This window comes from Rissa tridactyla, chromosome 14, assembly GCF_028500815.1.
Source record: "Rissa tridactyla isolate bRisTri1 chromosome 14, bRisTri1.patW.cur.20221130, whole genome shotgun sequence".
In the NCBI taxonomy this organism is placed as follows: domain Eukaryota; kingdom Metazoa; phylum Chordata; class Aves; order Charadriiformes; family Laridae; genus Rissa; species Rissa tridactyla.
In genome coordinates this window covers 224,155-248,714 of record NC_071479.1, presented here as the reverse complement: position 1 = coordinate 248,714, position 24,560 = coordinate 224,155, and the positions used below count along the sequence as shown (strand labels likewise).

At 48.5% G+C, this 24,560-nt stretch overlaps 1 protein-coding gene across 6 annotated transcripts; it reads right to left on the bottom strand.

Annotated features, from left to right (window-relative positions):
- Positions 1-8: 8 nt before the first annotated feature.
- Positions 9-23,950, bottom strand: USP20 (ubiquitin specific peptidase 20). 6 transcript variants are annotated; one of them, XM_054220805.1, is made up of 25 exons: positions 23,509-23,642; positions 20,060-20,175; positions 19,612-19,665; positions 18,838-18,900; positions 18,562-18,693; positions 17,891-17,987; positions 17,631-17,700; positions 16,944-17,057; positions 15,743-15,821; positions 13,970-14,408; positions 12,907-13,044; positions 11,521-11,633; positions 10,911-11,083; positions 10,320-10,414; positions 10,017-10,050; positions 9,528-9,573; positions 9,074-9,254; positions 8,485-8,611; positions 8,205-8,374; positions 7,476-7,557; positions 6,983-7,091; positions 6,484-6,586; positions 6,155-6,226; positions 5,110-5,294; positions 9-1,961 (listed from the first exon to the last, which is right to left on the bottom strand). In XM_054220805.1, exons 2-24 carry the CDS (start codon positions 20,138-20,140, stop codon positions 5,134-5,136), a joined length of 2,733 nt encoding a protein of 910 aa, XP_054076780.1. In that variant the 5' UTR covers positions 20,141-20,175; positions 23,509-23,642; the 3' UTR covers positions 9-1,961; positions 5,110-5,133. The 6 variants fall into 6 exon arrangements, with proteins under 6 accessions (XP_054076780.1, XP_054076781.1, XP_054076777.1 ...); XM_054220806.1 differs by lacking the exon at positions 5,110-5,294; XM_054220802.1 differs by lacking the exons at positions 9-1,961; positions 23,509-23,642 and adding an exon at positions 23,812-23,950 and having other exon boundaries at positions 3,036-5,294.
- Between the last annotated feature and the right edge of the window lie 610 nt (positions 23,951-24,560).

Sequence of the window (24,560 nt, the reverse complement as noted above, 5' to 3'; positions counted from 1 at the left end):
GTCATCCGCGTATTTAAATAAACATTTAATTCCAGACATGCAGTTTTGCTGGACCCTTTTGAATCATGCAAAGAAGGGAAAAAATGGTTTTGTCACTTCTCTCATAAAAAAGGCAGTGCCTCTTTGGGGCTCCTGCTTTGCTGAGGTTTTGTCGCCATTGCTCCCAGTGAGTTTTCTGCCTTCCCACAGGCGTTTTCCAGTTGAGAACGGGAATTGAGCTGTGACTTACTGTTTCAGCCAGATAGAAATGTTATAGCCGGAAACTCCCCAGGGCTGCTCTCTTACTCCTGGCTGTTCTCCTTGCCTCTGGGAGGGATTTGGGGTTTGCTTCCAGCTGTAAAATTTAGGACAAAGCAGCAGAAACAGCCTGTTCCAGTGGGGTGCTCGTACCTGTGAGCTGCGATGGTCAGAAGGATGACGACACATTCTTACTCATGGTACTTGGGGGCTTTTTGTTTGGTTTTGGTTTGGTTTTTATTTCATATTATTTCATACTGGAATTTTCAGGTATTTGGAGTATTGATTTGGCTCTGCCTGTCCCAGGCAGCCAGTTCCCATCAGGTCACTTGGAGACACAATGTTATCGAACTTTTACCTTTCCAGCTGCCATTGAAGAGAGGATGAAGTGGCTGGGTTTGTGTGTTTGGTTTTTGTTTAATTGGTCAGCTGAGGAGAAAAAAAAATGCATTGTTCTGGTTGGGGTGGTTGGTGTACTTGGGCAGAACAGGCGCTCTCTCCAGTAGGAGGCTACGAGAACTGGAAACCTGGGGAAAATATTTCCTCTACCAGAGAGTTGTAGCTTATTATCCCATTGTGAAGGCTTTGGTTTAGCTGGAAGTCTTGGCAGATCCTGACTGTTTATACATTAAAACTGAAGCTGTTGCAAGCCCAGCACATCACGTGTGTGTGTGTGCGCGCGCATGCATGTGTGAACGGGCGGGTGTGTGAAATACAGTAACGTTTCCCTTCACCGAATAATCTGAAACCCAGCTGTGTTTCTGTACATCTGGGGGAGGACATTTACAATTCCCTGCTAATGTGCAGGGTTTGTGAACGGCGTGTGTGGCTCCAGCTGAGACAAAAGCCCAGGCAGGCTTCTGGGCAGCTTCTCCAGTGCCCATTAGTCCAGTTCCTTGGAAGCAGCCTCATGTAGGAGCCGTGAGGATTTGCGGTTGAACAGCTCAGAGTAGGTGATACTTGGCCGATAATTTCCTTCGAAGCAGCTATAGAGAGATACTTTATTTCCCCCCCCCCAAGGTCAGATTGCTATTTTTTTTTTTTTTTTTAACAGTTTCAGTTCTTTGCCAGTACCAATTAACATCCCTGTCAATTCAGGACAAATCAGTACTGTTTATGAAACAGTCTGCTAGGTTTTTTTTGCATTTTTGGGAAACAATGACTAGGAGGGGGTATGGATCTGGCTCTGATTTAGATTTATCTTACGCGGTGTTAGCATTGCTAACTGCAAATAGAAACAGCACAACCCAATGAGTGACTGAAGGCTGGAAACTGAAGCCAAGCTGAGCAATGGCTAGGAAGACAATAAAATGAGGTTTACGTATGCTGGCTGTGTCACTGAGCACGTGGGAGTGTAGGGGATGCTTTGGCTGTGGCCTCGTGAGCGAGTGTTGCGAGGGCAGAGCCGTGCTGTGCGTGGGCCCTGCAGCAGTGAGGGAAGAGCTGTTTCCCCTTTCCACGGCCTGAGACGTGATGTGTGCGTGGGGCAGATGGTGCAGAACCCATCATTTGTGTATGGCAGCTCCCCAGTGACCTGTCTGTCCATGTGGCCGCGGTCTGGGCGCGAGAGGAGTCGGTGGAAGAGGAGCAGCGCCGGGAAACTGAGCTGCCTGGTAGTCCCAGCAGACTGGGAGAGGGAGCAGGTCATCTAAATACTGAGGGTACCTCCATTGGTCCAATGCGTGAGTTCTTTCATCTCCCTTTTTTTGCAATCGGCAAGGGACCTGATAAAATAAGGGAAAAATGAAGCGATTTGCAAAAGCGACTGGTAAGAGTTAGCCATGAAACGCAGCCTACGTGGGCAAAGGGTCCCAAAGCTGCGGCTGAGCTACTAGAGCTGCCTGCTGCAGGAGTCGGGGCAAAGCAATGCCGTAGTCAGATTTCAAATGAAATACAGATGCAGAACTAAGCTTTGAGTGTTTTAATGGACAGAGGGTGACAAAAAGTACAATTATGGTTTTGCCAGAGCTGCACTAGAGCTGTTTGTCTAGACACTGCCTAATCCCCTCCCTGGGGGAGGGCGTTCATTCATGTCTCCTGGAAGGTTTTGGGCTGTTCTGCAGTTGCTGAGGTGATGGCGTTTGTTTGCGAGATGTGAGTTTTGGCCTTTGACTTCAAGTTGCTAAAGAACAAGCTGCATGTTCTTATTAACCCAACCAGAGCTTGGTTTCTCCGGGTGTTTGGGGCTGAGGCGGTGTCTGCCCTTCATGGCTCTGGCACAGAGCCCCTTGCCCTCCGCAGTGCTCCTGGCACCTGCCTCGTTAAGCAGCTCCATTAATTGACAGTGGCAGAAAGTGGTGGCAGGCTCCCGGGGCCTCGGTGGCAAAGCTGCTCTCATGTAAGTGTCACCAGGGAAGTGGATTATCTCAGTGAGGACGTTTGAGCCACGCAACAGACAGAAAATTCTAGAAACTGAGAGCAGCTCAAGGAAACTTCATCTGCTTCCTGTGTGAGTTACTTTCACAGCAAGGTGGTGAGGAGTAGCACGTGCTGCCAGACAGCACGGGCTTTCTGAGACAAACTCAGCTGAAACAGGGCGAAGGGAAGATGAAATCTTTGTGAGCAGAGATTGCAAGGAACAGGCGCCCTCCTCTGGACACCCGCAGTACGGCTTGGGGCGCTTGGGCCACTGCAGGTCACTGCTGCTCGGAAGGATCCGTTACTGCAAGGCCTCTTGGCTGCAGAAAGTTTGGATTTTTAATTTTTTAAATTTTTTTTAAAATGTTTTCAGTAACACCATAAGCTCCCTGGAAGCCGTGAGACCCTCTGGCCACGCAGGGCAGGCACCAGTCAGCAGCTTGTTGAATGCACATGTATTTATTGTAACACATTTTCAGCACAAAGTATAACACGTAAGCACAGGATTGTTACTACAATCTGTACAGCATTCTCCGAACTGCACGGACAACACAGACATGCAGCCCTACAGGCTCTGCAGCGGATCGGTGGGTGGCTGCAGTGCTAATGAAGACAGCTTAAAACAATGAGAAATCTCAACAGTGGCTCGTTGTCTGACCTCCCCTCAGGCCTGGCTGGGTACGTACAACATCCAATAAACAGGAGAGTAAAATTAACATGCTGAACCATTTACAGACGCTATTTAAAAGAAGTTGTTGCTGTTTGCAGCAAACATCTGGTCTAAAACAAAAAAAATAATCCGAAGGCCGCATTTTTCTTTCCAAATTCTGTCCTACGCCCTTTTCCACTTTCTAAGTCAAAGAGCAGCCTCTCCCCCTCTCTTACGTGAAGCGCTCAGGAGCTCCCGGCTCCACTGGTACCACCAAGGCCAGACTTGATGCTGTGGAATCACTGAGGTTCCAGCACTGTCCTGAGACCGCTTGGTTCCTCAGCCCATGGAAGGCCGCCTCTGCCCTGCTCTGCTTCCACTGAACTGCAAAGATTCCACTGTTGCCTTTCTGGCTTACGAGGTGAACAAAGAACTTTTAAGAACAGCCCTGCTGCGAAAAGTAGTGTTTAGCCTTCTTTATTGTCATGCCTCTCTCCCTGCCTGCTATCAGATGCTCCGCGGCTGCGTTAGCAGCAGTAGATGGGGAGCAAGTTATTTCTGTTCATTAAATGAGCCACTGTGTACACAAACGACATCCGTGTTGAGATGCTGGAATGAGCTCAGCACACAGGTGGGGGCTTGTTTGCAGAAAACAGCTCCTTCCTCAGAAGCTGCTCCAACAGCCTGGGCTCTGCCCAGCCAGGGCCCTTTGCCAGCATGGAATCGCTGCCCTGGCCAAGGGTGACCCACCTGAGCAGGCTCCGTGCGAACTAACGGGCTCCTGCTCGTCCTTCTTGTCCCCTTTGCTTCTGGTGATAGGTGTGGGGATGGGTCTGGGCTTACAGCAGGGTCAGTCTGAGGATGGGGTATGAACCAGGAACCCTAAAGCCTGCATTGGGGCTGTGCTGCTCCACCGCAGCCTGCCCGTCGCCAGCTCTCAGTTTAAGCTGCTCCTGTGCCGCCCTGGGAAGCTGAACACCTGGAAGGCTGCGTCCTACAGAGCTTGCCAGGAGCTTTAGTGGAAACTGTACATTGGGAAGCCAGCTTTCTTCTCTGAAAACGTGCTGAATGCATGAAATCATGTACAAGGAGGGAAAAAAAATAATCTGGAGGACCATGAAGGGGTGGCTTTAGGGGCTAGGGAAGAAAGAAATGGCCTCTTTCAAAATTGTTCAGTCGATTGCAACTGAATTTGCAAGAATTAGATAAAGAGCAAAAGAGGGAAGTTGTGACAGCTGCGCACCACCAGCACAGAACTACCGGGAGACCCTGTGGCTCAGTCAGTATCAAATAACAGGTTTCTCTAGTTGCAATACTGCCTGCTGGAAACATAAATAATGTTTCATTATCTTCTATACATTTGAATTAAAAAGTGCCAAAAGCAAAACCTGCAAAGGAGCAGAGACTCAGTTCACTGGGGGCAAGCTGGGAGCTCTGCGTCCTTGTAAGCAAACAGAAGGGAGAGGGGTCGGGTTGAAACACATCCTGGTGATGTTGGGCTGCCGTCTCCTACCACCGCGTTACCCAGAGATGAGTTACAGGGAAGCTGCTTTTCTCCCAGCCTTGCCCAGCACCACCTCTATATTCAAAGCCACATGAAAGGACAGCGGAGGAGACCTGCCTTCCCCAGAAGTGGTGGTGGGAGCTGCACACACCTTCACGTACCGGACAGCGGAAGAGGTTTGACTCCTCAGGATTCCCCAGCCTTCCATCCCCACATGGACGTACAGAATCATAGAATGGTTTGGGTTGGAAGGGACCTTAAAGATCATCCAGTTCCAACCCCCCTGCCCTGGGCAGGGACACCTCCCGCTAGACCAGGCTGCTCAAAAGCCCTGTCCAACCTGGCCGTATCTGTGCCGTACCTTCCCTGCCCCGTCCCGCATAGATCACACAGCCCGCGTCTCCGCTTCAATCTTCTGCTCCCCATGGAGGTTTTCCAGTTCTTGGACCTGGGCCACATTCTGTCTGATAGCAATCTCTGGGCCCCCTCCATACAGTGTGCTTAAATAAATCCATGTCTCCTCGGAAATCTGCCCGTAGTCAGCGCCTGAAAGGGACAACAGCAGGAGTGAGCCATGCAGCCAGTAGCCCCTTGCTCTCTGCAGCCGGCAGAGGGACAGGTTGGTGTACCACAACCGGAGGATGTCCTCTCCAACTGCCTGCCCCTGCTCACCCCCAGGAAAAGCGAGGCACGAGTGGTCCCTGCAGCTGCACGGTCCAGCCCCACCGAAGCCCCCACTCCACTGCCAGCTCTGCACCGCACAGCTGCAGCCACAGTGGTCCCCACCAGCTCTCTGCAGTGCCATCTGCTGCTGGAAGCCACCGGGGCTCTGCGGCAGCGTAGCCAACTGCTGCAGGGTCACTTTTTCCTTTCCTGGAGAGGAACCGAGCAACAACAGCCCATGATGCCAGGGCCTGCCTGGCCCCTGAATGAACTCTGAGAGCCCAGGGGCTTGAAAACATGTGCTCAGACACACGAGTCCCAGGCAGCTGGGGTTGCACAGCCTGAAAACCTGAGACTGAAAACCCCCCTCCTGGCTGTCCCAGGAGGGACACAACTTAAGGTGGTCAAAGCACAAAGCAGGGAAAGCAGAGAACTTTGCCATAATGGCTACAGAGGAGGGGAAAAGCAGCAAGGGTTGCTTTGAGATGCAAATGCAATCGTTATCTGCTTGGCAGGAGAGCCCAGCGAGGACAGCACAAGCAGCAGGAGCGATGTTATTTCACAAGCTGGACCACAGCAGATCCTGAGTAAAGACCAAGTCAAGAGCAACACAAGATCAAAGCAGTGGGTTGTGTAGAGAACTGTCCTTCTCTGCAACACCATCTTGTTCTGCGACCACTTCACTACGGAAGCTAGATCCAGTGGAACATTCTCCACCACAAGACAACAAGCACAAGCCTTACCCTGCTTAACTTGCACGTGGCCACCTGCTTTTGTGAGTGCAATCTTGCTGTTGTCAATTGGTCCGGGAGGCTCTGTAAGAGGAGAACAAACATCTCAAAACCCATTCTGCTTTCTATGTTGGCACCAGATTCAGCTTATTTCCCGAGCTAGTTCTCTTGTTATTTCTGCTCTGCCCTGGGGACCAGCAGGTGGAGTGGCTGGTATCTGAACTCCATTCAGCCTCAAGTTGCACCAGTCAGGTGCAGCGCTCACCAAGGACCCAGCGAATAGACTTGATTGCATTCTGCCTCTCACCCCTGACACTCTCCGGAGGTCTCTGGCTTCTTACCGTTATCCTTCCCCTTGACAAAGGCTTCCCACTCACGGAACCACTGCATGCTGATACAGTAGATGACACTTGGAGACTCCTCTGCCTGGAAAGCCTTGTTCAGCTGGGAGAGTAGAGGAGAACAGAGACATGCAGGAAGGATTTAGTCACTCCTGAGATCTGGGGGAGCCCCTTCTGTTAACTGTAAGGCAGCCTTGCCACTCCTCAGAAGAACCCCTTGTAATTCTACCACCCTTCTCATAACCTGTTCCTGCTCACTAGAGCAGGCAAGAGACTAGGATGGTTTCAAACTTCATGTCTGCATGCAGCCACGCACAGCATTATCGTCTTCCAGCTGCCCCTCCCCGTGCTGTTAGCACTGACAAACCCCAGGATCAATCTTCTGGCCATGCTGTAGATCATGGTCTGGAAAACAGGGGCAGTTTTCCACTGTCTGTGACAGGTCTCCGTTTCCCACCTCTGCTCTTTGCTGTTGCTTACAGATGCTTCCCATACAAACCTTGATGAAGGTGTCTATTTCAATTCTTCTGCGTTTGGCAAGTGCTTCAATCTCCACTTGGCAAATCGAGCACACGTACAGATGGTTCACAGCAGGGCCACCCCCGAACCTGAGCCCAGGAAGAGAAGGAGGGGAACGGAGAACGGCTGAGTGGAGAACTGAACGCAGAACTGAATGGATGTGCTTCCCAGCCCTGAATCCTGCAGAGATGGGTTTTATACTACTCCAGACACTGGTGAAGGAGATGTATCCGCAGCTGAATGGAGAGTGCTGCCTTAACACAGTGAGAGTCACAATATTGCTCTGGGACAATTGACACAGCTCATTTTGCTTTAGATTAGGAGGCTCTACCAAATACCAGCCTTTGCCAGTCCACACCAAGCACTGCACGCCTTTAAGGTGCCCTGCGAAGCCATTATGTCTTGGTCGCAGCCTGAGGTGTGAAACAAAAACCAAAACTCACAGGGAGAAAGAATGAAGTGGCCATATTCACCTGTTGTAGAGATATTCCCACACGTTCTGGGGCAGAATCACAACCAGGTCATCGATGTAGTGGTATTTATTAGGAGGGATCCCTGTGGAGGAAAGGCAAGAGGGACAGTTAACCAGGGAACTCGTTATTGATGGGTAAAGACACAAATAAAAAAAGGCAGATCTTCCTTGCTGAAAACTCCCTGATTCCAGAATCTGCTTCCTCTACTGATGGAAGACAGTCAAGAGTTCATCAATTGTGGAGGTTTCTCAATTCATGGCCTCATTTTCTAATCAAGTGCTTTATTTCCAATTGGAGATTTATAAACACGAGGGCTCCCCAGCACAACAGATGAAGAAGCAGAATGGTAAAGCTCTCTTCAGTAGCACATGCTCCATTCTCTAAACAAACACTGAAGGCCAGCCTTGCTGATGGGGTAACACAGATAAATGCTGTCTTATCTGCTTTCTACAGGTTTGTTTTTAAAAACAAATGAAGAACTGAAACCTGTTGTTTCCCAGCACTACACATCCCTCCTGGCCTCTGATCAGCAGGACAATGGGGTAATTGTCTCATCTCTCCCTGAGCACGCTGGAGCTTCTGCCAAAGCAGCGGATCCTGGATCCTACTGCAGCGCACACGGTTATCAGGATGGCAGCTGGGGGGTTGTTTCTGCACTTGTTAATGCACCAGGCAGCATAAAGGTACAGCTGAGAGCAGCTGTTCCCAGGTCCAGCTGCGCCGCCTTACCTCCGTGAGAGCACAGGAAGGTGTGATTGGTGATGGGACCAGGCTCAGCAAAGGTGTTGAATTTATTGAGCCACTCTCGAGAGATGTAGAACTGGAGTAAACTGTGCTCCTTCATGCTGGCAAGGGACACAACCTTCTGACGCTCTCGCACAGCTTCTTCACTGCTTTTCCTTAAGCGGGGAAAGGAAAATTAAGCAATTCCTGAAAACTTAGTTTGCGAAATGCATTTCTGGGTATTCTGCAACCAGCAAGAGACTGCGGCATCCAGGGCACAGCTCACCTGTAGAACAAGACATAGGCTTCTGCATTCTGTACCACGGTCTCATGGACTTCAGTGACATACTGGTCATCAAACTCGTACCACTGGCCGTTGATCACGTTCTGGCAGTAGGCTATGTAATGCCCACCTGTAGCAGAGAAAACACAGCACTGCTGGAATTCGGAGTGCAGGCAGAAGTCAGGCCTGGGATAATGTCAGCAGCACAAACAGGATTAGCTGCTGGCAAAGAACGGAGAGAGCGCCAAAAAAAACCCAAGGCATAATTCCTGTTCAGGCAAGCTTTGCAGGAGCAGGGGAGTCTGGCACTGTCATCCTGATTTGCCTTCCTCGGAAAGGGCCTCTCAGCGAGACTGAACATCAGGAAAGGGTTTGAGCCACCCCAGTGGGGAGGCTAAAATAGCTGCAGGGCATCTGTCAGAAGCTGCTGGGTTCACTTTTCAAAGGGCAGAGGCTGGGAATGGAGGGGACAGGCCTTACACTGCACTTCAGCCCAGGAGAGGTGTTGCCTAGTCTGGAACACAATTCTGCTTTGCTCATACTCATCTTGTCCCTGTTCGCCTCTGCCCATACTCACAGAAGAAGGACTTACTGCCTGCTGTGCCATGGTGGCAGATGACTGACAGGAGATCGTAGGTGGTGATCTGGGAGACACATTCCTTGGCTAGGAAAGGTCGCAGATCCAGCCCTTCCAAGGGGAAGGAGACATGACTGTTGATCTTGAAGGAATACATCACCTCATGCCGGAACCGTTTCAAGTGGATGCAAAGAATCTAAAAGACCAAAGCCAGAGAACATCAAAGTGCAATTTTGCTGTGGGTGTTCTGATAAAGCAGCGCATCCCTGTGCATCTGATCTTTGCAAGATTTCTTTGCCTGTTAGTCATGAAACCTGCTGGCTCATCAGCTTAGAATGGGGAAGTCTCTTCTGGTCTGGATACAGGACTTTGCCACCAAAACAAACTGCTATTTCTGTTCTACCGCTAGCCTCCTTACCTCCTCAGTGGCTGCTAAAAGAAAAGTAGGAAACACGGTGCTTCCACTCACCTCTGGTAGCCGGAGGACTTTGCAGTACTTTACTCCATTCCGCAGTCTGAGGGAGGAAAAGAAACTAGCTGTGAGAAATCTCTAAAGCAAAGGGATGCCAAAAAGCACGGCTGGGTCTTGCTCGCTTTGAAATCCAAAACAAATCTTGAATTTCAGCAGCAACAAATTCAGGCTCTTTGCAGCACCCTTCCCAAATGAGGCATGGCATGAGCAGTTTGTCATGCCTCTTCTTTATAATACAATAGCTCCATTGCTGCCAAGCCACATCCCTGTTCATATCCTTTTTTATTTTTCTCCCCCAAAGCCAGCACTCTTCCTATCTGCGATCGGTGACCCCTCAAGACCAGAAGTCCAGCATAAGGCAAGGCAGATTTTACATGCCACTTGGCAGAAGAAATGTCCAGGCAGAAGGCATGGCAAAACGTTTGACAGCAGTACAGAGAAATAAAACTCCAGAAATACAACATGATACACGTAAAACAAACTTACTTTTTACACCGTTCACAACTGTACATGTTGTCCCCTGTAGGCAAAGAGAAGAAAGCCATTATGCAGTTACTCAGAGCACACAATGCTGATATGGCTACATTTCCGTCCAGGGCAGAGAAACCAAGTTAAGCAACCTCTTGGAGAAGCCACGGTGACGAGAGATCAAACCAAACACTTCTCTCTAAGTGAAATACAGAGGCAGGCTTTCCAGGAAATTTAATCTGCCTCCAAAATGCACGTGAAATACCCCTCCATGTGGTTTTCCTTGTTTCGTGCTGTCAGACCCCACTGAACAAAACTCACCCTTCAACTCATCCGCTGCAAAAAAGGCAGCAAGACAATCCTCCAGCGTCACAACGGGACCCCAAAACCAGCTAGGGATACAGGACACCACAAATCTGCAAAAGAGAGGGGATTAAGAGAAAGAGTTATACATAAAATAGCTGGACACTTTGGAATACAAAACCCCAAATGGATGATGCGTTTTCTCCTAGCTGTAGGTCCTGAGCTCACTGCGCATCCCAGAGGAGCAGGGAAAGCATGATTTCTCTCAGCTGATGTTCCTACTGTGATTGCTCAAACTGGAAATGATTTGGAAAACTACGCCAGGAATCAATTTGCTCTGGAGGGCAAGACTGAGCTAAAGGCAGAAGTGAGTGAGATATTGTCAGCTGCACAAGGGATCTGAAGGTGTATGCCAGAACTGGAGGAACAGCAGCAGCTGGTTTTCATGAAAAGGCTCAAAGACCTGTGAGGTGCCACGTACTGCCGTCCAAGGAATGGTTCCAATCGACATTCTGCTGAAAACACCACTGGTTAGGGATAGCTGCCTTCCAGCACTGCAGGGCAAACCCCAGAAAAAAGAGGTAAAGAGGTCCTGCATAGGAAACACACCTCCGGATGTACTCCATGATGAAAGCAATCCAGCCTTGTGAGGCATAGTTGTCCCCACATGCCCCTGTCTTAGCTGGCACATTTTGGTAGATGGCTGAGTGCAGCTTGGCCAAGTCCTCCTTCCCTGGGATTGGAAGTGACAGGTCCTGGAATGTCTCCACTGTCGTAGAAACCTGGAAATATCCAAGAGGAAGAGGTCTGGGTTTCCTAAGCGTGTAACAGAGCTGGGACCTGACCTTCATCACCGTTTATCACTGCTTGAATTTTGTCTAGGCTGGAAACCTGAGCTGGCAGTAAGAGCAACTCACTCTGGCTAATTATTCTTCGCTGCTGTCAGCAGGACGACTTTTGTCATGGTTTTTGTAGCACTGGAATCGGTTTTCTAATGTGAACGGGATACTGGTAGGTCAACTCAGTAACAGGGATAAGCAAACAGACCCCTACAGAGAAATACGACTTCTTGGCAAGGCAGGTTTCTCCCACCATCCACCTATCATCATTTTAGCAGGCCTACTGCACCCCACTGTTTGGAAATGGGAGCACCATTTCCTAAGAAGGGATCTACCAGAGGACTGTGTGCTCTTTGACCGACAGCCATCGGGAAACTCACTCTGTCACAGGTGAGGCACTGCACCAGGCTGAGAATGGAGCCATCGAAGATGTCAGAAATCACACTACGGTAACGAAGTTCTTTCTTCTTTTTCCCAGAAGCCTGCACCTGGGCTGGAAGACAGACAAGGGAGACCCATCATGTAGCAACTCCTTCCCAGCCTTCCATCTCAGTAGAGTCATGCAGCCACACAAGAAGAACACAGGACAAGTGCTGTCCTGCATGTCCAGACGCCGCTTGCATGCCAGTGAGACAGCGGAGCCCATTGTAAACTGACATGAAGAATACCGCTGCTTGAACTGGTACAAGAAAGGGGGAGGCAGCCAAACCAACCAACACAAACGTGCCAGCTCTCAGCAGGCAGAAATTGTCTTACTGGAAATCCTGTTTCCATCCTCTTACTACATGTTTAGAAGCCTGGCCCTGCCAGAGAGTCCCTGCTTTTCTGAGGTCTTGCAACATTTTGCTCTAAGCTTTACACCGTACTTCCTCTCCCCCCCCTCACCTGCCTGTCTACTTTGTCCCCCTTTTTTTTCCCCTCAGACGTTTACTATGTGTTCCCCAGGTGTCTTGCACTGGAGAGTCCTGCCAGAGCAGGGACTGGCCAAACACACAGTTTTGTTTAATAACAAGCCCTCTTTCCCAGGCACACGTGTATGGAGACAGAGTGCTTTTATCCGGCCAGAACATCTGTGGCTGTGCTGACCTCAGCCAAGGGCCTGGGACACAGTTGAGCAAAGAATGCCATTATTGAACAGCTGTAGGGACAGTGGTATAACCACATGCCATTGTGTTTGTAGACTATGCAATGCTGAGGGATTTTTGATTTGCAATTTGCTTGGGATGAAGAGACCGGTTTGATAACAACAGAAGCCAAGCTCCACTCTGAAGCCCAACAATGCCCCCGGCACTGGACTGACATCTGCAGCCTTAATTCTATTATTGCGAGACCAGGATGTCTAAGAGGCAGGAAGCTCCTTCTCGGTAACCGTTCTTTGGCCCACATGCTACAAAATTCAAGTCTGGCAGCCAAATGTTTACACATCTCCACACTCCCCTAAAGGGACAGAGCTTGTGCCTGGGACTTCATAGCCATTTTATTAATAACAAACACAGCACGCAGGTGCAGACATGGAAATCACTTCAGGCTCCAATATAAGAGCATACTAGAATTCTGTTGTGCCCAGAGCTTGAGTTTACCTGCAGGTTTACTAGTGCCTAGTATTTTTTTAGTTTGTGCCTAGTACTATTGTAGATAGCACTGATGTCCACGGGAATCAGCACTTCTTAAAACTGTTAATCAAGAATCATGACGGATTCCTTCTCTCTTCTGTAAATGAACCCCTTCTCCCCAGTTTGTCTCCCAGCATAGACTCTTTGCACTACCTTTCTTGAGTACGTAGGAAGGTCCGAGCCTGGCAGGACTGGAGCGAGGAGGACTGCCAGAGAGCTTGGAGTGCATCTCATGATGGACAGGACTGCAGGGGCGCGAGGAGCAGCGCACGTAGGCATCGTTGTCAGGTTCTGTTTGGGAAAATGGGGAGGGAGAAGGGCATTGGTGAAAATCCCAGTTACGAAAGGCAACCCTACTGCAGTCAGTGTCAGCCCAGCCCTGCATTCCAGCACAGAGTCTTTCCCAATACACACAATTCAGTGTCTATTAACTGTCCTTCTTGCACAGGTCGGCAGATACAGCTCCCTCAGTGCATGGATAAGAGTGCATACAGAGCAGTACTGAACAGCTAATAATCACATATAAAAAAACCCAACAACCCAACATTTTTTCACACTTATGACTAATTAGGTTTTACAGCTTGCTCCTGTATCCCTAATCCACATAAACAGCATTGCTGTCTCCAGTGCCAGTTGGCAGAGTAAGACTCTTACATAAAGAAGTGTTGGAAGATTGGATGTGTTCAGTTTGAGGTGACTCCACACCTACATCTTAACTGCTGCTCTTTTCTTTTCCCTAAGACACAGAAATGCACAAACTGTGCATCTCCCTTTGCCTTCCACAAAGCCCACGGTCCAACATTAACAAATATAATCTCCCACATCTGTTTCCCCAGGCCAGCCTATCAAATAAAGCAACGTACACAAACAAAAACGTTTTCTTCAATTAGGAAAAGGCATAAATACAGCATTTGCAGGTTTGGCAGAGGCAGCTATCACTGCCTTCAGGACATAGTCTTTACTCAGTTCTGTAGTACTTTAGCCTGGGTAAGCACCTCTCTGGCTTAGGTATTATGTTTTCTTCACGAAGCAATTGTGCACAAAGGCAGAAACTACTGCCAGGGACGCTGAAGAAAGCCTTGGATGCAAAAATCTTTTGAAACCCATAAAAGGAACAGTCATGTTATTTGTTGTTTGCCACTGCACTACAACACCGTCCCTGTGTAGGATGATACCACGTCTTCTCACGAATAACACGACCGGAAGAGGTTTATACCTGGTGTCCTACACGGGCTGGCAGGACGGGGAGCTGGCAGCATCTCAGGTGAGGCTCTACCATCAACTGGCATCATAGTAGTATCCACATCTGCATCCTCATCCACCTGCTCCGAGTTGCTGCGCCGATGGCCACAGGAGAACTTCCTGTCCTTCATCCTCTCCTTCTCGGAGATCCCCCTCCCTGCTTCGTCCTGGATCAACAGCTCTGTCTCTGCCAGGGAGCTGCTGCCCATGCCGCTTGTGGTGCGGCTTTGACCATCTTCACCTCTGTCGCTGCTTGAGTCACAGGAAAGGAACTCATCCTCCGAAGGACTTCGGTCTCCCTCTCGTTTGTCATCCTGGTCACTGGTATCCAAATCCCTCGTCTCTGCAACAATTGGTTCCTTCAGTTCTTCGTGAAGCTGATCCATCAGGCACCGCAGGAACTCCTGAGTGTCCTGAAAACCAGGAGTAGTTCCATGTTAGCATCCACCCAGACATAGGGGAAATGAGAGGGGCAAAAGAAGAGGTGGCTCCATTCACAGCCTCTTTCAGCGCTGCCCACAAAGGTTACCCACCTCGGCAACACAAGGAGACCCTACTAAAGCAGAGAGGGCACCGTGGCAATGTACCAAGAATCCTGTCCGCTACATAAATGTTTTTAACTCCTAAATGATAAAAGACCCAATTTTTATCTGAACATCTTCAGCTGAAAGAGACTGAAAAGCCAGAGAGCAGCTGTAGCATGCAAACCATGAGCTTATTTATCAGGGGTTTGCCACTGATAAGAGGCAAGACACAAGCAGAAGCCTAATGAAGACAGCAGGCCGTAGAGAACAGACTCTTATCCACAAAACAAATTTCATGAACACTGACTTCTGCTCATGGCAATCCCTCTCTTGGAGAGGGCAGATTAAAATCTTTAATAAATAGGGAATGGAACCAGGAACCAAAGACTATAGAGTCTAGTCACAAGCTCCCACATTCGTAATACGTGGTAAAAGAGCTGATACATCAGCTTCAAAGGACCTGCTGGAAAGTGACTTGGTATTTTGACAACTCCGGAAAGTTAATTATGTTTCTGTTATTTTATGGAAGCTTGGCTTTTAGCCTGTCCTGTCTTCCTTTCAACATTATCTCTTTACAGCGGAGAGTTTTCCAATCCAATGTACTTCACATCAAAGATAAATATAGAAGTTCTCTCATTAATCATTATTTTTATCCTCTGTTTTGATTTCCTGTCAGTATCACAGTTTAGATGTACTGTCACTTCTCTTGTAAATTTTATAATCATAGTTTGATGTTTACATTTTACTCTAAAGAATAAACATGAGATACGCTGATAAAAAATTCAAAGAAAAAAAAAAAGGGATACTATCTTTAAATAAGATTTAATTTGCTGTAATTCCACAGAAAAAGAATATAGAACATTCCTATCTTTAACTTTTTAGTACAGATTTATCCAAGTTTCTCAGCTTTGATGTGAATAAATAATTTAACTCTCATAAAGCACGTACCAATAGATCTCAAAGTCCTTTATAAAGGAGGCGACCATTGTAACTTCAGAGGTGAGAAAGCTGACATAAGAGAATGCACTGATTTGGTACCAGCAAGCCAGAGACAGAGCCTGGAAGAGAACCCAGGTCTCCTAAATCCCACCCGAGTGCTCTATCAGATACGACATGGGCATAACCCTGGAGCTCATGCTCTTCTGAACACAAGCACCAGCACCGCAGGAAGAAAAAAATCCCACCATCTTTGGAATAATGGCATGTTTTTGTTGAGGCCCCACCTGCTGTGCGTAGCCTCGGAACATGGGGTTGACGAGCTTAATTCCATGGGACAGACTGCTTGGAACAACATAACTTGGGCTGTTTAGATATGAAAAAAAAAAAACACCACAAAACCAGTTAGTTCGCTTATCTGGCCTGGAGCCAGTTTGTCTAATATGCCATAGAACAGGCTCTGATAACTAGTTAAAGAGGACAAAAGATAATGACGCACCTGCGAAGCCTGGGCATATATTTCTCCATTAGCTGGACAACATACAATTTAAGAGACGGAAAACCTCTCGCAGTCATTTCAACCTCTCCTTCCAGAGAGACTTCTACCTAGAGCACATTTAACTTAAAGCTCTGGCCACGCTTTAAACTGTCTCAAGTGATTCTCTCCAGAGCAGGGTCTTGCAATTAGTTACTCGGTTTGATTTTGCAGCACCACGTCTGTCTCAAAATCTGGGTGGGCTGGCAACCCAGTAAATGAGGTAAATCAAAGCCAATATGAAAACAACATTATATTGCTTCAAAGTCTACAGCCTTCTATTCCAGAGAGTTCGCTTTTGCTCTATATCTTAGTTATCTCTTGTTAACAACTAACATGAAACAAACGTGCAATGCCATTTAAATTCCTAGTCTGATTTTTTCCAGCTGATTGCACAGAGCAGATATCTCCAGATTTAAGCATAGCTGCATTATTTTATACTTTCCTTTGAACTGATCTAGAATTTGAACCAATCGCAAACATTTCCCAAAACATCATCTGCATTTTCTGCTCTCTTCGGTAAAAATCTCTGTATCACTTTTTCCATCCAAATTATCAATCCCTCTGCTAATCAAGAGCAGTGCAATTAAGTGCTGGTCAGTCCATGCAAAATACTTAGAAATGGCCAAGAGTATTCCCTTACTCCATCATTTTTCCTTCATTGCCAATAGAGAAGCTATATATATAAAAAAATAATCTCTTCCTTTTTAAAGTTATAACATTAATGTATTCTTTTTGCTGACATCAATATGTCCATTTTATCATGAGTAGCAGGATATGGGATCTCCTGGATACGGGGGAATCCTCACATAACCATCTACATAGGATTTGAACTGACTGCCTTAGACAATGCACTTAGCCCTGAAGATCAGATTTCCTCTTTGCTGATGCCAGACTTCAGAACTAACTTAAGTAGAAACCTGTCCAGATAGGATTAGGGAGTGACCACTCACCGTTTCTTATGCCAAACCTCAGACACCAGCTTTTGGTAACTTTTGCACAGTGCTGGTTTCTTATCTGTACGGACCAGTCCGCCACATTCCAGAAAAAACTGTGTGAGAGGTGGGCTACAAGAAAAAAAGAGAGGAACTCAATGCACAGAATTTTCTCCTCTGCTTTTATTTAAGGGTTTATCAAAACTTAAATGCATGCTTTTCAAAAGCATGCTTAAGATACTGTTTTAAATCGAGGGAAGAAGTGATTCCAGATGCAGACTTGTCTCCTAACTTGAAACAAATGAAAAAGGCTGATCTGAATCTGCTCCCAGTATAGAGAAGAGATCCTGGAATTAGTTCTCAGCAGGATGGCTAGAGAATATTTCAGGATACAGGTTGTTTAGTACCACTGGGGAGAATAAAGAGATGTGACATGCCTTCCCAAGCAATAAATACATTTCTGTCACAACAGAAAGGATGAAGTCTTACTTTCCAGCACTAATCATCTAAACATGAGTCTTGTATGTAGCCACGAGTTGGCTATTCACTCACTGTCCTACTGTCAAACTTCTGTTGCCCTAAATAAACAGTCATTTTCTCCGCACCCAGCCTGGCTGATTTCTCTTTCAAAGACTCAGGAAGGTCTCAGATGACAGGCGCCACTTTTGGTATTTAGTGAAGACTCGTAAAGGCCCTAATGCGTACCAGTTAGAGAGAGCCTGAAGTGCTGCATTCATGTAGCAGGAGTTCCCAAGATTTTTCATTCCAGTAAGGCCTAAAGCACAAACAAGAGAGGCATGAAACACTTTCCAGACAAACTACTTTCTACATTCCTCCCCAAAGGAGAGGGAATTCAGACCTTTCTAGGGAGTCTCCGCACTCTGCTCCTAGGAACCTCTCAGGGCAGGTCTTCCAGATCGCGGAGTTACCCTCACAGCCCCTTCATCAGCTGGATGCAGACTTACCTCTTGGTTTCAAATCATCATCCTCAGATTCAGATTCACCTTCATCAGCCACTGCAATCGGAACAGCTTTCAAAGGGTGAGCAGGCAGTGGAGAATCCTACATTAAAGACAGAGAAATAAGCATCAGGGAGAGGCCTGCTTTAAAAGATGAGTTGTGAGAGGTATGATCTTACACATAAATCAAGCCAGCCTTTAATAAAACCACACTGGAGAGAGAAGAACCAGTCGCACTGTCTGTCCTTTTCACTAATGCAAGGAGGAAATGGAAACACAACCATTACCGCTTCCAAGACACGTGGTAGGAGAGGCACTAGGAATATGCAGCAGTGTCACAAGTGCACATGCTTCTGGTCTGACAGCTAAAATTTCCATGGACCGTGCATTGAAAATGAAGATGTGACAGCTTCTATGGTTCCTCCTAGAAACAGACACCCCACGGAAGAGGCTAGGTCAGTCCAAATGGATATTCAAGTTGTCTGGAAGTCTTCTTCCTGAGAGATCCTATAAGGCAAGGCTAGTGGTTCTCTGACTACAGCTAGACGCTTTCAGTCAAAGAGTTCCTATCACAACAAAAGCCTGGACAATAGCGGAAACATCTTGGCTAACTTTGCAACAGGTAAACAAAAATCCTGCCAAGTGTTCAACCCTGACACGTTGTGACACAGACCCACCGGTTCAGAGAACTTTACTGGTGGTGACTGTGTGTGCGCTGCCAGCCGCTGGTCCAAGAACACCTCCTTTTCACAAGCATAACACCAGATGCGGAAAGTGGTCAGATTCACCGTCAGGTTGTGCTTTTTGGCCTAAAAATTAAAAGCAGAAATAATGGATCTGATTTGACAGCTGGCTCAGGCTGAAGCACTGGACTACCAGAACAGGGTAGAGGAGGATTAGGTAATGGGAAGGATCCAACTCTATCTTAAGATGGACAACAGAGAAAAGCTTACCTGTGCATGAAGTGTGCTGTGGTCAGCAAAGGACTCCCCACAACCAACATAAGGACAACCAATCTAGTGAGAGAAAAAAGCAAAAGTACAACGGGCACAACAAATTAGACCCTTCATGAAAGAGTCTGCAACTCCAGTCCCACCAGCAGCTGCAACTTCAGAATTGATCTTGCCAGTTTTCTAACCTGCTTTTTGTTCGAGGCCCAAAATAAGATGGAAAATTTTGTTTGATTTAACAAAGAAAACCTGGAACCAGGTTTGCACCCATGTAAAGGCTCTATTCCAAGGCAATTGCTGCAGTGGGCAATTTGGAGCTCATTTGAGCAGTCTCAAAACCTCTGGGCATTCCAGTGTAAAAATAAACTCCCCCTGCCCACCCGGGTGCCCCTTCTCGTTCCTTTCTGCCTCGCTGCCCTGAGCAAGGTTTTCTGAGGTCTCACACTGGCAGCCTCGCTTCCCAGTTGCCAGCAGAGGCAGGGCCCAGCCAACAGTAAATGCTGGGCATTTTATTCATTCTTTTTGGGACTACCAGGGGGCAATCACCTATGAAGAGTGAACTGTTACATCTTGGAATATTCTAGCAGTTTTAGCATTTAATGTAGGGAGTCTTTTCCTTGGAATCCATCAAAAAACGGTGGATCGTTCCACTGTTAACCCCCTCTTTGCTTCCCGCTTTTTTTTTTTAGTACAATACTTTCTTTTCTTAAAAAAAAAATACCTATTTTAAAGAGAAGTCCCACCACATCATGCACACAAATAGCAAGCCATCGTTACCTGAAGACAAGCCCAGAGATTTGGTCCCACAGCTCCACAAGACTGGCAAGTTCCCTGCATATTCATGATAAAAGAAGGTTTGTTTGCATGTTTGGTTTTTAAGTAACCTGGTTTTTCAAGAGTGGGAAACTCCTCTGTTAAGACAGGCCTTGCCAACCTGCAGCTCACAGTATTTCATTTCTTAATATCACACTTCCAATTAAATATACGCTTTATCAGCGTTTTAGCTAAGTGACACATTTAAGCAGGATAAAATGACAGCAAGAAATAGATCAGACGGGGTGGGCAAAGGCTTACTTTATGGACCTGTGCAGGGTACATCAGCATTGGAAGAGGAGTTTCTGGCCCTCCTCTATGGAGACAGGCAGCATTTTCTTCGAAAAACAAACATGCAAACCCATGCACAATAGCTAAAGGGGGAAGGACTGACAACCAGAACACCCCGTACCTTGGATTTGAGCAGCAGATCATCCCTGGTCACCTCTCCTATGGAATCCAGGTGAGGACAGATGTCTCTTGTATCCCCCATTTTCACCAGTGTTCACCCACAGAGGGGGTGTTTTCCTAGGACAAGAAAGGAGAGTTCCTTTCAGTTACATGCCAGATTTGCTCTCACAGATTGTAAGTAGATAAATTAGCGTGTTTTGTATATTGGAGATGAAGATATCCATCTTCAAGGTTCAAAGAGATCAACACAAATCTAAATCAGGAGCCGGTCATGTTAGCGAGCACAGCTCTGACCCGTTGTTAACCCATAGGTAAGTGAGCCAGGCAATGGGCAGGAGAAGGAAACACACGAATAAAGGTAATAATCGGTACAATGAAGGATGTGTCTGGATCATGTAGCATCTCTGAATGATGCAGAGTCCAATAGCAATACATAAAAACTCCCATTAACTCCTACATGCTTTACATACGTAACTGCTCTTGTGTACCATGAATACTCCGTACTCCCTGAACCTGAGCAGACTGGTAAACCATGCCTTCCCCCCTAGGAAATGCGGTTCTGCGCTAACTCAGCAGGCAGGGTGGGAAAACAAACGTGGTGATCTGAACTGAGTTCCTCTTGCCAAACGCAAACATGCAGCAGGAAAAGATACAAATCTAATTAGCTTGTTTGCATGAAACAGATGAAAAGTGAAAGGGCACTGCAGCCCAAGACACAAGTATTCAGCAAATGGTGTCAAAGAGCTTCAAGCTACTCATACTCTGCTGATCTGAATCTAACATTTAGTTACTATACTACTTTACCAAAGGTTAAAAATAGGATTATTGTTGTAAATGAAGCTGGGCAGGAGGGAATTAGACTTAAATCATCTGTAACACAGATAACCAGTCTTCAGTCTCTGAGGAATTTACCGATAGGTAGATTTTTAGTTATGTGAGCCACATAATTCTCAAAGACTGTACAAAACGTAACAACACACTGTTCCCCCAGTTCCATACAAGCACCGCAAGTACAGAGGATTTCATAGCTGCATGCTTATGAGCACAATAAACACTTTCATGGTGGTCCATGGCTATGTAAAAGACTTGAAACACATCTCAGTACCGTGCAGCTATAAAACCGGAGATTAAAAGAGTCTGTGTTTCTTGAGCATAGTTTAAGTAACCTCATTTGTGGCTGTTAAAGAAAAAAGAAGACAAGTGATATTAACAACACAGATCGGGATCCAAAATATTACTATTGGCTGGAAATGAAGCAGAGATGAAAAGCCCACACCATTACAAAAAAGAAGTGGAAAAATCTGATGAAGTTAACGACTCCAGCAGCATGGTTGCTGCACTCTGTTGTTTACGTGTTTTGAGGACATTAGAAAGAATTCCCAGCGTTATCCGGTCTGAATCACTGACAGTGGGGAGAAAAGAAGAAAAAATAATTAAAAAAAAAAATGGATAAATGAATAAGCCATACCAGGAAAACTTATCTTGGGAGCTGCAGAGCTTGCCTAGCACCTTGCCTTGGCGGGAAACAAACCTCAAGGATAATTTTATAACAATGTTTTTCCAGCACTCAATAAACTGAACTGGAGGAGCAAAGCAAAACTGAAGGGGGAATTTGCATGCCAGAAAACACAACAGGGGTTGTAACCAGGATCCCAATAACCTGCGGAGAGATGCTGAACAAACAACTGACCCATCTCATGCACCTTCACCGAAAAGCAAAAGTGTCACATAACAGCTGTCAGTTTAAAAGACAAGTGACAAGAGTGCAGTACTTTTGACTAACATATAAAAACTGGGATGCTTTCAGGCTTTGAGTTCCTTCCTCAAAACTGACCCCTTTTCCCAAGTGCATCGGATGGTCCAATTTAAAATAAAAAAAATTTAAAAGTATCCATGCCATGTTTGCTAGTTCATCTTCCTTGGTTTCTTATCCTTTGCCCAGAAGGGGCTTCCCAGAAAAACTAATGAACAAAATGTTGTTCTAAAATTAACTCCAGATCCCTTCATCTTCACCAGCTTCAGCTAACCAGGAACTGGTTTTGGAGCACACTATTTTAAAGAGAGTCTTGTGGATGTGGATGTTTTTAGCACATTCCGTGGAACCACCCCTCTACTCCACACTAAAACCATGCCTTTAAACTTGAGCTCTCAAGCTCAAGTTTAACTCTTTAAACTCTCAGCCCTGACTGAATGCATCAGAAAGGGTTTGAGTCGTGCCTGTTGAGAAGGCAGTATTCAATCCCTGCCTGCCTACCACTCTGCCCTAAGAGCTTTAGATGGCGCACAAAGCCCTCAAATGCTGCTCAGGAAACCAGGAATGGAATAAAAGCGCTGCCAGAAAGCTCAGCTCTGCTTATCAAAACGCAATGTGTATGATGGAAAAAGAAGGCACCTTAAAACGTCCTGCAGCCTGTCTTTCCCAAGCATTGCCGTGGAGGAACAGTACACGAACACGTCAGAACAATTCCACGGTAACTGCAACCTACTTTCAACCTACCGGCAGCTTAAATTGCTGCCAAACCCAGTGTCTCTGCCTTCTGCAGAACGCATTTCTTGGGGTTTTCTTGCTTAAAACAACTATATGGTTTCATACCGGAGCTAGAGCCAGCTGTCAAGAATCTCAGATACCTGCAGATTCATGGTCTGCAGGGTGACTGTTTGTACGAATAAAAGAAATCTTAGCACTGTTCATTCGCAAAACAACCACCGGGGTCTGCTCGCTCATATTGCGTAACCTACCGAGATAAAGGACTATCCGCAGCTGTTATTAGCGACATTTTATACTTAAGATACTGAAGAAAGAGATATTTACTGAACTGCTCTGCTGACAAGGACTAACCAGAAACCAGGCGCTTCTGACTCTTAGCTCAAGGTTTGCACCGCAGCACGAATTGGAAATCCAGGTGTTTTATGCAGAACAGGCTAAGGAGATCAGGTTTTGACATGGATTTATTACTGGAGGCCACAACACGACGGCGCATCTAGAGGTTTAGTTTTTAAGAAAAAAACACCTTCAAGAAATTCCCCCTCGCCCTGCTACATCCCTCCTCAAGCACCGCAGAACCCCCAAACCCAAGTCCTCTTCTAAGGAGTAAGCATGAGGGAAGCTGATACCGATATTGATATCAATGTCCCCGCCTGCCGCCGGACTGGGGCAGGACGAGCCACCGGTGGAGCCACCGGCCGCCCCACAGGGTCCCGCTCCGGTGTCGAGGAGGCCGCCGCCGCCCTGGGGAAGGCACCAGGCCCCGGGGGCTGCAGGGCCGCCCCGCCGGGCACCGCCCGACCCCGGAGGGGGGCGGCCCGGAGCCCCCAGGCCGCCGCCTCACCGCCGGCCGAGGCCACCCTCCCACACAGCGCCCGGGGCGAAGCGGCAGTGCCGGGCCCCGGCCCGCGTCCCAACCACCCCCTGGCCCCGCCGCCGCCCCCGGCCCCGCCGCCCGCTCTCACCTGCGGGATGCTCGGGGCACCGCCGCCCCCGCCCCGCCGCGGGGCTGCGCCTCAGGCCGGGCCGCCGGGTAGGCCGCGCCCTGCGGCCCGGTACGGGGAACGGCCCCGGCGCCCCGAGCAGCGCGGGGAGGCGGCGGCGGAGCGGCGGGCAGGCCGGGGAAGGGGCGGGGGCCGGGCCGGGGGAGGGGCGGGGAGGAGACGGGCGGCGGCGGCGCCGCTGGCCCCGTGGGGGCCGGTCCCGAGGGTCCCCGAGCAGAGCGCCCTGACGGAGCCCTCGGCGGGGCGAACCCCGGCTCTCCTCACCAGGACACCACCCCGGCGGGGACGCGGCGCCGGGCGGGGGTTCGTCACCGGCTCGACTGCCCGCGTCCTGCCCGAAGGGACGGGTCGAACCGTCGGGTGCGGCCAGCGCTGCCCCGGGCGCCTCCTCCCTGTGGCGGTCCTGACAGGCACGCCGCGGTCAGTCCGTCCGCCGGGACTGCGACAGACACCGCGACCCGCGGCACTGAACGGGAAAGGACAGCTCTCAGCCCGGGAGGGCGCGGGGGTCGCTCGGGGCGGCGGGAGGCGGCGCCGCCCCGGGGGGGCGGGCGGCCCCTGCCCGGCCGCGGTGCTGGCGGAAGAGCAGCGCTGCGCCGCTTCGTCGTGGGGCTGTGACGTCATCATCGTGCGACGCGCCCGACGCGGAAGTGTAGAGCGGTTATAGGATGGCGGCGGTAGCGGAGCGCTAGGCCGGGCAAGGAGCCGTTACCCCGGCGGAGGGAGGACTCGGACAAGGAGGAGGACGAGGATGACAACGATGAGGAGCAGCAGCAGATGGTGGAGGAGGTGGTCAGGTGTGTGGGACCGGCGGAGAGCCCGGCCGGGCGGCCCTGCGGCGGGAGCAGGGGGGGAAGGAACCCCGGGTCCCCGTTAGTCCGGACGTGCAGTGTCCGGTAGCGTCACGTCACCTTGTTATACCGTCATGTTGCACTGTCGTGTTACAGCGTTTCGTCACATCATGTTATCGCGTTGCACTGCTCTAACGCGGTGTGGTCGCGTAACGTTCTCTC

Coding starts and splice junctions, on each gene's coding strand:
- USP20 (XM_054220802.1), bottom strand. CDS start 20,140: ATGGGGGATACAAGAGACATCTGTCCTCACCTGGATTCCATAGGAGAG. Junction 15,822..16,943: donor GAGGTTTGGCATAAGAAACG/GTGAGTGGTCAC, acceptor ATATCTAAACAG/CCCAAGTTATGTTGTTCCAA. Junction 10,051..10,319: donor TGCAGCGGATGAGTTGAAGG/GTGAGTTTTGTT, acceptor CTTTGCCTACAG/GGGACAACATGTACAGTTGT.